Source organism: Lissotriton vulgaris, chromosome 2_1 (assembly GCF_964263255.1).
Source record: "Lissotriton vulgaris chromosome 2_1, aLisVul1.2, whole genome shotgun sequence".
Classification (NCBI taxonomy): domain Eukaryota; kingdom Metazoa; phylum Chordata; class Amphibia; order Caudata; family Salamandridae; genus Lissotriton; species Lissotriton vulgaris.
Window position 1 is genome coordinate 524,421,998 of NC_141687.1, and position 12,823 is coordinate 524,434,820.

The following is a 12,823-nucleotide window of genomic DNA, read 5'->3' on the forward strand; positions in this document are numbered from 1 at the left end:
GCAGCACCCCTAAGCACTGAGGAATAGTTTTAAATTTTTTTTCTGAAAAGCTTCTTTTAGTGCATGCTTGACTTTATTACAAGGGCAAAGCAGATGCCACGAGCCACTGTTGTTAGTAGAGAGCATTGGCTTAAATCTTGCTTGGTTGTTGCAGACTCAACAAGACCTGCACTCATTAATTTTCATTGACCAGGAATCCACTGAATGTCGATTGCATTGCACTTCCGTCTTTTATTCAATCTGCATCTTTGGATAAGACATGGCCGTGTTTCTTCTGCAATGTTCACCCTCATTGATAGCTGACCTAACGCTGCAGCAGTAGACAACCATCAAAGTTTGTTTAGCAGCCAGATTCCATTCTTTGTTGCTCCGCTGCTTACACACTGATCTCAACTTGTTCAAAGGAAAGCAAGTGCAGATCTTCTCTAAGCTGCCAGGGTAGCTACTGAATGGTCAGGGGGTGATACTCTAAATAAACAGTTTTATATTGGAAAAATAAAAATATTTCTGGGCATAACTCACCTAATTTATCCTCAGATAAAACACGTTTATAACTCTTAAATATTAATGAATTGTAGCAAATATCTCAATAAATTAAAAACCCCAATCTATCTGAGCGGTGCCTCCATTTTGTGTAGCTTTTTACCTTCACTGTTCTCTGTATCCTACTGTTGCCCTTATGGGCTATACATAACCAGTCTGTACAAAAGTGGTGGATGATTTGTTTTTTGGTATCTAACATGTGACTAGAGGGACGGGAGCTTAATCTTCCCTATCTATGCAGTAGTTTTTCATAGATGTTTCATGGTATTCTCGAAAAACGTATTCGCTAGGTCCGTTTCATGGTATTCAAGAAAAACGTACTCCCTCTGTCACAACGTGGAATCTATGGGCCGCCGTAATGAAAATTGTTGCATCGCTGCGACAAAGCAGCGATGTGACACTTCTCAGTGCACCCTCGTTGCAACACCACAGATGCACAGTATTTAAAGTACGGTGCCTCATGTCGCAAGGAGTTCCAAATACGTCAGTATTATTGACAAATCTGTATACGGAAAAGTGGCGCACTGCTGGGGTGTGTCTAAAAAGAGATGCATCATTGTGTCCTTTCACCTGGGGCAGGCCCAATGTGAAAGGGTCTGTGTCAGATTTATGCCTGCTATGAGACAGGCGTAATGTTTTCACGCAATGGCGTCCTAGAAGTGGCACACAAGGCTTTGATGCAGGGGAACGCCCACCCTGAATACATTATACCTGACGCAGATATAATGCAGCGCAGAGGTTTCCAAAGTGACCCATCTGTCTAGTTGCGCCACTTTGTAAATAGGGCGCAACATGGCACATGTGTTTATGCCGCCGGTGCTCCACAAAAATTAACGCAACTGTGGCGCAAAAGTGACGCAAGGGCTCATAAATAAGCCCCTATATCTCTATTTCACCATTAATCTTTACGTTTCACACTCTGGGCTCACAACTGACAATAATTTAAGCTAGAAACATAGTTTTAAATACATTGGTTTATGGTTCAGGTAGGCCATGAAAATTACACACTGCTGCCCACACAAATCGATATGGTACACCAACCTTTATTAAAATGTAAAAAAATATTAGGGGTTATTCACAAGTGATTAGAACTTGAAATATGTCAGCACTTATTCCGGCTTCAGGCGATCGTTTTCAGTGCATCTTATGATCAGATTCTAATAGTTATATACAGTAAACTCAGTTCCACTTAATATACTGTGGCACATACATTTAAGCATTTCCATTTGCGGTTTACAGACAGTTTTCACATCTTGAACAGTATTTTCTTACACATCACTATCCACATCCGTTTGAAAAACCATAGTGGGCAAGAGAGGATATCTTTATTAGAGGTATCATGGTGCTCTCACTGTCAAAGGTCTAAAATATCTTACAACTCCCAAATTTATGCCAACTTAATGGCCCTGTATGTAATGAAAAAACCTGAGTTAAGTGACTTATTACCAGATCTTTAGTTACTATCAGATCTGTAGTGCCTACATGGTTACTACTGACTTCCTCCCTTAACTAGCTGCCAACCCCTTAATTAAAAAAAAATATTTCCAGGACATATACTAGACATGTCTTTGTTGTTTGTTTTATGATTTATATTTAGGTCCATTCTCTACATTACTCAAATTAACCACATAAATTGAATATCATTTCAAAGGAGAGAAAAACCAATATTAGAAGTGTTCCTTCTGACTTGTTTCCACTACTTTTGCCTTCCCCTTTGAAAACCTTTAGTGTTGTTTCAATGCTTTGTGGTACTTGTTCTGTGCGGATTCACAGGAGAGCTTTTCAAAGTCTCTTTATATAAGCTAGAGCTTAAGCTAAATTCTGTTTTTGAATTGCACAGTGCTCTTGGCACCAGGGAGGTTATGTGACTGGATATACAATGTAAGGGGTTGAAAGACGTTACAAAACGGCTTTGTTACAAGGTTGAAGTCATTCAATTATAAACTGAACTAAATACATCTTTCACTGTAATAGGTTAGAAGCAAAGGATTTCCAAACGAGACCAATTCTATTTAAAATAATGGATATTCATTGAACAGGTTTTAAAGGTTTTAAGAATTATGCAGTTCCCCACACACTAAATGTAGAAAGTTGGTATAGCGAATAATACACTCAAGCTGATTCAACGACTGCCGCTTCAGAAGATGGTTTTAAAGATTGCTTCTTTTTTTTCCTTCTGAGTTTCACTGAATCTAAATGAGGAACAAAAAAGTAGTATTAGACATTATTTCGGACTAGCGACAAAAATAGTTTAACTTGTTCAAATACATCTGCCCAAAACTACTCTGCTAGTCATTTTCTCGTTGAATCCATCCAATGCTCACTTGTCCAGATTTAAGGAGAGGTCTTCACCGGGCACAAGATATATTTCCATCATGTTTCACAAGAGAACTAACATATTCAAGGTAGATATGAAGGCCTATTTTCAAGTTAAACATTTAATGACTAAAATGCAAGACATGAGGACTGTCAGAGGCCCAGTGCAGGCTGGAAACATTTATCTATCCATCTATTCACACCTTTGTTGCATCCATTAGTATCTGATCCTTTTCTTGTGATTTGAGGATGACTTGAAAATTAATATGTGATAACTTCATAAAGATTAAAATAGTGAAATAATTCCTGATCATACTTCAAGAGCATGTCACCAATTTTGTTGTTTGAAGTTTAAACTAGTCAGAATATTTCACAATTATTTGCTGATTACTACACAATTAATTCCATTTAAATGTGTTTTCTATTCTATGCCACTGAGCATACAATGTTCCACAGTGATCTGCGTGTGAGCTCTATCACAGGTTTATCTTTTTGCAGGTTTTCCTTTTTGTTTACTTCTAAATCTTTATTGATAACAATAAGCAAAGGAAAGTTGCTAGCTTTAAATCGATTAGTAACTTCTGTTAGCCTGCCCAGTTGAGGCAATTTTAGTAACCCAGAACCTCTTTATTTATATTTCTGTACTGCAGTCTTCATACTCCTGATTTCTGCCTCTACCCATTGTGTTACTCCTGTTGCATTTGTTTGCCTTTCTTTCTTGTACATCCCTCACAATATCATGAGTACTTTAGCGCATAGTGACATTCACATTTTAGTTCCTAGTGCCTATAGTTTCTTATTCTTCAGTTCTCTTGCTTTATCTTCTGTACTTAGGCCTTTTATTACTGCTCTGCTACCCTATTCCTCTGGTGAAATCCTGTGTATTTCAATTCCTTCCTTTCTTTCTTGTACAGCTGCCTCTAGCTTTCCGACCTTTGCTGTGCCCTGTTCTTTATCTTGAATCAGTAAATTATGAAGAACATTTCCCATTCTATCTCTGTATGTTTACCCAGCTCACTGGCAAACGACTCTCAGGCTTTCCCCGCGAAGGGTAAGAGAGACACGGACCACGGGAAGGTATGGCTCAGATGTTTTTATTTCTCCTCAGAGACGCGTTTCAGACTTCACCAGTCCTTGATCACACTGACACAAAGGAAGCCATTCGCCATTTTTAAATTTGCATTTCTACACCACGTGATTGATGAACACCAAAAACATACTTATCGTCATAATGGCACATTATGTTATTGTAGTCTGTTTTCTATCATTGGTTATTCGCTTTACATACCATTATTTTCAATATCACAGTAAAATACTTGATTTTAGAATTAATAACAATGGGATAATAAATATTCACTTATATATAATAAAAAAATAAATATATATGTGTGTTTAAAAAGATATATAATAAGATATATTATATTCTTTTTGTCACAAACTGAGGATAAAATTCCAAAGTTAAAACCATGTATAAATATAGATTTAAGAACATAGTAATAATGATTTTTAACTGTGCAAAGTCGCAATGCTATTGTTATGTAATAATCGATTTGCCATGACTTTATCCTACTCCATTTAAGGAAAAGTTATCCTGGACCCTAATAATAGTTAGACTATTAAAATTACAATCATGCCAGACTTGAAAATTCCATGATAATATAGTGTTACCCTAAAAAAAGTGAAGTGCTACCTAAAACAAATTGTTTTATATCATTTAAAACTAATGTAAAACCTAGTGCAAACGTGGTAAAATAAATAAGTACATTACTAAAGTGCAAAGAAGCGTATTAATCAGCTCTTAGTCTGAATAAATGCATCAAATGTCATTGTCAGCAAGGTAAGCTCTTGGTCCAGAAAGCACTCTTATCTTAAATGGTGTAAAACCATTCAGTAGTTTTTGAGATATTTAAAGATTTACAGATATCGATATTTGAGAATTGTGAGATCTGATTGGCTGAGCCCTCCTGAGCACGAGCTTGCCTCTGATTGGCTGCCAACACTTCAAAACTGAAGTATTGGCAGCCATCTTGTGACTCGGTACCGAGGGAGAAGGAAAAAAGTGAGTGAAACATTAAAAAGAAGTAAAGGGGGCAGGGTACAAACACCCTGACCCCCACAGACCTAAAAAAACATTTTTTTTAAATATATGAACCCCGTCGAAAATGAAAGGTGGGGTGATGAGGTCCTCTTGTGTCCTGAGGACCTCAGGACACAAGTGGAATTCATCCTCCGAGCAGCAGTGCGCGATGAGGCACGTTTGCAGAGTGGTGTAAAAAGGGGCTGGGCCTCAGATCACCTCTTTTCAATCCAGCTCTGTGGCGCTTACAGGAGGTACCTGGTGGGCAACTTTGCCCCTAGGTACCCTCAGGTTTCAAGGAGACTTAATCCCCCAACACCGAACACGCCAGGAGGCGCGTCTTCAGAGTGGTGGAGAAAGGGGGCGTGGCCTGTTATGAGAAGTTAGCAATCCTGCTGTGTGGTACTTACAGGAGCTAATAGGAGTGGCAGTTGGTCCCCAAGGTTGACGTTGGTGGCTAACTACTCCTCCTGTTACCTCCAGTAAATCCCACACAGTGGGGTTGCTAAGAGGTGTTCGGAGATCACGTTCACCTTTCTCCACCACTCTGCAAACTTGACTACTATGTTATAGTTAAAAATTAGCATTTAAAAAACCTTAGAAATTCACAGAAAAAAACCATAGGTTTCAGGGACATTATAGTTAGTAATTAGCATTTAAAAAACCTTAGAAATTCCCTGAAAAAACCATAGGTTTTAGGGACGTTATAGTTAGAAATTAGCATTTAAAAAACCTTCGAAATTCACTGAAAAAACCCATAGGTAGTGAATATATATAACATATATATAAATATGTAAATATGCGTATATATATATATATATATGTATATACATATATATATATATATATATATATATATATATATATATATACTCACCGTATTCAGCCCAGAGTTGGCGCAGGCGCTGCTTCTTAGAAGCTGCTTGTTAGAGGCGGTGCGTGTTCTTCTGGCAGGGCCATGCCGGTAACAATTCTTCCAATAACCGCTGAGGCGATAAAAAAAACCCGCACACTCTCGGGATTCAGATTATAAAAATGTATTTGTACAAAAAGGGTATTGCCATGCCCAATGCGTTTCGGTCCAGTTACTTGGACCTTGATCACGGGATCATTTATGTGTGTGTGTGTGTGTATACATACACACAGTTCAAGTAACGAAAATAAATAATGGAAAAGAAACACATATCAACGATAAAGAACAATTGTGAAAAAATGCTCTCCCTTAAAAAACAAAAATAACAAAGGCTATTAACATTGGCAGTAATTTGCCCAACAAATCTCCCAAAAGCATTATTTCGAACCTGTAGTCTGTTGTGACTATGCCTACATAATAAGGTCAAGGATGCAAATCTGTGCAAGAAGAATGCTATCCCAAGACAATAGTAAATATGCATAGGGACAAGAGGCAGATGTGAACCTTGAGCTGCTGCTGCTGCGTACATCATCAGGTGCCTACACATGTACTATTTTACACAGGATTCCTAATAATCCATTTCATGTGGGGTTTATTAAGAGGTACATGAGCATTTGAAAAAACAATACATGCTCTCCCCTACAAGAAGGGTCTAAAGCCAACTAGGAAAGAGCTTTATCTATTCTGATCTTCAGATAAAAAAAGCACATGGGCAATGGTTTGTGCATCAGGAAAGATGTAATCATAATGAAAATAAAACAATATGCATTTATATGTTTATTGTATTAAATGTGGTGGGGCAACACTCACATGATTAACTTACCAATCAATAAACAAAAGTAGCTAAGTTATCCAACTTATGATAAAGTTTTGTATATTCAAAGCGCATTTCAAGTGATCAAAGGAGTGCTTGCTCCCCATACGTAAACATCAAACAGAAAGGCATCCCAACAGAAAACGAAATTGAACTGTTAATCACTGCAAAGTACTTGTAGATTTCTTTCTTGTGCTTTCTTTTTTGTTAGAGGGACAAATTTCATTGCAAGCATTAAGAACTTTAGAAGACATAAGTAGAAATAGAAAACATTTGGACAATTTATATACTTTACTGCTGCTTCAAGCCAGTGAATAAGGAGCAAATGGACCAGGGATCATTTGGCATGGTATAAAGATAACACCATGCTCTCCTCATGGGGATAAATGACCTACAAATCTTAGCAGTTGTAAAAACAAAATGACAGCTCATGACATCCCATTAGAAGACATGTTGTGGCAGCTGGTGAAGCACCCCTGCAAAGCAACTTCTAAACAAAACATACACTTTTACGCATACAAAATATGCCTAAAAAACTGAGAAAAAACCCAAAACATCTTCCGGTAAAATTGACTATAGTATCCACAAACTCCTCACATAAGCCAAAAATAATAAGCAGCTTAAAATAATCACATCTGATAAACACTCAGAAACAATGCCCCTATTTTATGTTAACAAAAGAGACAAATGGGGGAGAAGCACAGGGTGGGGAGAAGTATGAAAGGTGAGACAGCTGTAGAATGTGCTCTCTCATGGAGTGCTTCACAAAAAAAGTTTTAAAAAGGTTTATAAAATGTGAGTAGTGGTGGAAGAATAAAAGGAGCCAATCAGGGAGGTGGTAAAGAGGCTAGGCTCCATGGGCAGACTAACACAAGCTGGACAGCCTTAAACAAATAAAGCCCACAAAGAGAAGGCAAGCAAATGTGAGTGACAAATTGCAACGCCAAGGGTGAGCAATGGGCGGAATGCATTTCTAGGTCAGCGTTACCATGTCCCCAATATGTCTTTGCAACCAGATATCTGTGTTGTCTGATAGGCTTCGATCTTAAAAATGGAGCCTAGCATTAAGTATATACCGAGGAATAGGAGCACGAGGTGACATCCATGCATTTGAAGAAACTGATGATACCAATTCATCCCAGCAGACCAAGAATATTTGGAATCAACAATTAAGAAAATCAGAGACAAGAAGGCTAAATGAACAGGGGTAAAAAGGTCTTTCAAAATGGTGAGATTGGAAAAGATAAGTAGGATTCACAGGTTTACTGAAGAGCAGACACACAAATCAGAATTATTTTGGATGAATCAATCAATAAATCAATCAGTAAACTTGTAAAGCGCACAACCTACCGTGAGGGTCTCAAGGCGCTGAGGGGAGGGGGTGCTGCTACTGCTCGAAAAGCCAGGTCTTGAGGAGCCTTCTGAAGGTGAGCAGGTCTTGGGTCAGCCGCAGATGGGTGGGGAGGGTGTTCCAGGTCTTAGCGGCGAGGAAGGAGAAGGATCTGCCGCCAGAGGTCGTTCGTTGGATGCGCGGGACGGCGGCGAGGGGGAGGCAGGCGGAGCGGAGCTGGCGGGCGGGGGTGTGGAAGTTGAGTCTGCTGTTCAGGTATGCTGGTTCGGTGTTGTGGAGTGCTTTGTGTGCGTGGGTGAGGAGCTTGAAGGTGATCCTCTTGTTGACGGGAGCCAGTGCAGGTCTTTTAGGTGGGAGGTGATGTGGCTGTGCAGAGGGATGTTGAGGATCAGGCGAGCGGAGGAGTTTTGGATGCGTTGCAGTCGTCGTAGGTGTTTGGTCGGGATTCCTGCGTAGAGTGCGTTGCCGTAGTCCAGCCTGCTGCTGACGAGAGCTTGGGTCACCGTTCTTCTGATTTCGGTTGGGATCCACTTGTAGATCCTGCGAAGCATGCGCAGGGTATTGTAGCAGGAGGAGGAGACGGCGTTGACCTGCTTCGACATGGAGAGGGAGGAGTCGAGGATGAATCCTAGGTTGCGTGCGTGGTCCATGGGTGTTGGTGCTATTCCCAGTGTGGTCCCGGGCGGAGGGGGTGGGGCCGAGGATGAGGACCTCTGCCTTGTCTGAGTTCAGTTTCAGGCGGCTGCTCCTCATTCACTCGGCGACGGCATTCATTCCCTCGTGGAGGTTGGGTTTGGCGGTGTGCGGGTCCTTGGTGAGGGAGAGGATGAGCTGGGTGTCGTCTGCGTAAGAGATGATGTTCAGGTCGTGTTGGCGGGCCACTTGTACGAGGGGGGTCATGTATACGTTGAACAGGGTCGGGCTGAGGGATGAGCCCTGGGGTATGCCGCAGATGATGTCAGTGGCTTCGGATCAGAAGAGTGGGAGGCGGACTCTCTGGGTCCTGCGGAGAGAAAGGACGTGGTCCAGTCCAGGGCCTTCTCCTGGATTCTGGCTTCTTGGAGGCGTGTCCTTAGTGTGCGGTGGCAGACCGTGTCCAAGGCAGCTGGCAGGTCCAGGAGGATGAGGGCTGAAGTTTCGCTGTTGTCTAGTTGGCGCCTGATGTCGCCTGTGGTGGCGATGAGGGCTGTCTCGGTGCTGTGGTTTTGTCTGAATCCGGACTGGGATGGGTCTAGGGTGTTTTTGTCCTCGACGTATCGGGTCAGTTGCGAGTTGACGATCTTCTCAATGGCCTTCACCGGGAATGGGAGCAGGGAGATGAGCCGGAAGTACTTGAAGTTCTTGGGGTCCGCCATGGGCTTCTTGAGGAGGGGATTGATTTCGGCGTCCTTCCAGCTTTCCGGGAAAGTCGCTGTGTCGAAGGAGATGTTGATGATCTTCCGTAGTTGGGGTGCGATGGTAGCATCTGCTTTGTTGAATACGTGGTGTGGGCAGGGGTCCGATGGTGATCCAGGGTGATGGAGTTCATGACCTTGAGAGTCTTGTCGACGTTGACGTGGGACCAGGAGGTCAGCGGGTTGGTGCAGGTGGTGTTCGGGGTGGGGTCTGCTGCAGTCGGGAGGGATGTCATTGGTGTTGGAGCTGGGGTTGAAGAGTTCCTTCACTATGCTGAAGAGCTCTTTGCTGTCGTGTGCGTTGTTGTTCAGGCGGGCTTTGAAGGAAGATCTCTTGGCTGTTCTGATGAGTTGGTGATGTCTGCGGGTGGCGTCCTTGTGGGACGCGTGGATGTCCGGTGTGTGGTCGTGGAGCCATTTCTTCTCCAGTTTCCGGCAGCTAAGTTTGGAGGTCTGAAGCTCTTCGGTGAACCAGGCGGCTTTTTTGTTGGAGTGTGTAGTGGTTGTTTGAGGGAATCTTGAGCGGGGGGAGAGTGTTGGCGCAGTCGTCTATCCACTGTCTGAAGTTGCGGGCGGCGGCGTCTGGGTCAGTGGGGCCGGTGGGAGGGTTCTGGGCGAGGCTGGAGGTCAGTTGATCCTCAATGACTTTCCTCCAGCAGCGGTGGGGCAGCTGTTGGGTGCGGTGGTGCGTTGTTGGTTTCTTGAAGGTGAAGTGGATGCAGCGGCGGTCGGTCCAGTGGAGTTCGGTGGTGTGGTTGAAGGCGACGTGGGTGCCAGTGGAGAAGACGGGGTCCAGCGTTTGGCCGGGGGTGTGGGTGGGTTCAGTGACGAGTTGTCGGAGGCTGAGGTTGGCGAGATTGTCGATCAGGGTGGCAGAGTTGGCGTCGATGTTGTTCTCAAGGTAAAAGTTCAGGTCCCCGAGGAGGATGTAGTCCGTGGAGGCGAGTGCGTGGGTGCTGGCGAGGTCGGCGATGGAATCGCTGAACAGAGCCCGTGGTCCGGGGGGTCTGTAGACGAGTGTTCCTCTGAGGGTGGTGTTGGGATCAGTGTGGATCCAGAAGTGTAGGTGTTCGGCGGTGTTGAGGGTGTCGTCAGCGTGGGTGTAGACCTGGAGGGTGGAGTTTGCCCAAGGCTAATCTAAAAACAGAGACAACAGCAGGACCATATTTAGAATCTCTGCTTTATTATTGACAATCTCACGCTGAAGCTTCAAGTGTCCACGGCCATGGCCACCTGCTTCTCTGTTCTCAAGTGGCTCAAGAAGATCCTCTGACTAATTCCTCCAGCCGCCCAGATTATTTTAAATGATTCTACTAACAAAATAATGCATTTCTAATGATTTGACTTAATATTTCTATTGCCTTTCATTGGAATGCATCATGAAGAGAAAGTGGCGCAAATACGTATGAGAAATAGTTGCATAGCTGATCTTTTCAGCAGGGATACTAGACATTATTAGGATCATAAATATCTTAAAACGGTTTCAGTAAAATGAATTTTAAGATTGATTTCCATGCATGAATGTTGAAATTTGTGAAAGTAAGCAATACTTAACTTTGGTCAGTTCTATGACTTAACACACTGAACCGTATTACCATTATTTTTTTATATGAAATGTTTCATTTATTTCATTATGCTTGATTGTAATTAGGAGTTTATTTCATTTTAAAAGAAATGTTAGCTTTAAATGCATTCATTCATATTCTTTCCTAAGCTGCATTATTTCATAGCCTAATACAATGGACTTTTCACATTTCTTCAAATGTTGCTTTATCTGTTCTGCATATGCAACATTTTGCACAACTGAGCACATTTTTCTAGTGTTCACTGTGGAGTGAATTGGTGAGAACTCAACCTCTGTACTAACAGCATGTTCATTTCTTTTGTCGACTAACCTGTAAGGATGGAAAGGACAGTCATGGGCAAGAATGGGAAACCCAGCTTGATTATCACAATTTGTACCTCATTATCACATAAATGCCCACATGATGGTTTGACCATTATGGTATGACGACTGGCCATATGAAGCATCATAAAGACTATAAAGGAAGAGACCACAACAAAGGGCCAGGGACACACGATCTTGCTCCCTTTTTGTGAGAGGGCCACATGCTTTTCTATGATTTAAGAACCATCCTCTTGGCTCTTACCTTTGGACTACCTATGCTCATGCTGCTGCTTTTAGCCCAGACCTGTGACTGGGGGTGAGGTTTTGAAAAGTTTCAGCACTCTGTCCATCATCTCCTTGTGTTTGGTTTGTTCACTGTAAGTTGGCAGGGTATGTCCAGACGTTGGTCTCTTGCTAACTTTGCCACTGGATTCAAGCTAGCATGGCAGATGAGGGGTGTTACCCCGAAACCAGTCCCAGGATGCTTGTTTCTGGTCCAGGAAAGACATGGCTTGGCAGTTCGGGCTGGACTGTTCCCATGAAGCACAGGGTCTGATGATGGATTCAACCCTGTGACTGGGGTGAGCGTCTGAATCGTTTCAGCACTCCGTCCATCATCTCCTTTTGTTTGCTTTTAGCAGACTGACTAAAATCCTTTTTGCTGACAACCTGATTTTTTTGACCCATTCTTTTCGCACGTTGCCAACGATCTTGCCTGCTGAACTTTCTTGGACTGTCTAGTGAAAAACCAGATTTGTGCCATTTTTCCTTTTAGCCCATGAATATGGACTGGCCCTTGGTTTGCTTTTTTTGGTTGATTCCTTAGCTCTTTGCTTTAGAACGTTTTGAATGGTGTTAAGAGGAAAAGAAAGATCCTTCTGGTAGGAATCTGTAACTTTGTAACTATTTTCTTTTGGATTAGAAACTTCAAATAAAGGTGTTATTTCATTTTAGATGTTGTAAGATTCTTGACTGAAACGTTTAAAATGATACTTATATACATTTATTTTGGGTCATTAATACAATAATCAATTCAATTCAATTCAAAGATAGCTTTATTCGATTTTTGATATAAAAAACCATAAAAGCACATTTTAAATACAATTTAAAAACATTTCCTTACATTTGTACATTATGCATACATTTAAAATTTATATAGTTTGATAAAAACCTATAATAAGGTAAGTCCAGGAAGTAATACATATCATGTATAATATATTTTAAAAATGTACAATAATCAAATTATACACATTTGTATCAGTCTGTAATTGTGCACTGATGTTCTTTCTTTAAGCTGTGCTATTTAACAGTGATTTTAAGAAAAGGGGGAGGAGCCAAGATGGCGTGACGGGACAGACGCTTGAGCTCCCGGCTCCGTGAACCGTCTGGCTTCCTTTGATAATCCTGATCAATTCTCCTGACCTGCGCCGCTCTACCGCCGTGGAATACCGGCACTGAAGCGACTGGCGTTCTCCTGACACCTTTACCGGCGGGTTTGGCAGCAGACTCGGTGTTTTCTTCGACCTC

At 42.0% G+C, this 12,823-nt stretch overlaps 1 protein-coding gene across 2 annotated transcripts in view; it reads right to left on the reverse strand.

Moving 5' to 3' along the window:
* Nucleotides 1–1,574: 1,574 nt before the first annotated feature.
* The window catches only part of TFPI (tissue factor pathway inhibitor), a 249,456-nt gene continuing 238,207 nt past the window's right edge, over nucleotides 1,575–12,823 (reverse strand). For both annotated transcript variants that reach the window (XM_086955454.1, XM_086955455.1), the window contains exon 9: nucleotides 1,575–2,735. In XM_086955454.1, coding sequence (XP_086811580.1) covers nucleotides 2,656–2,735 — 80 coding nt within the window. In that variant the 3' untranslated portion in view covers nucleotides 1,575–2,655. The remainder of the gene's footprint in view (nucleotides 2,736–12,823) is intronic.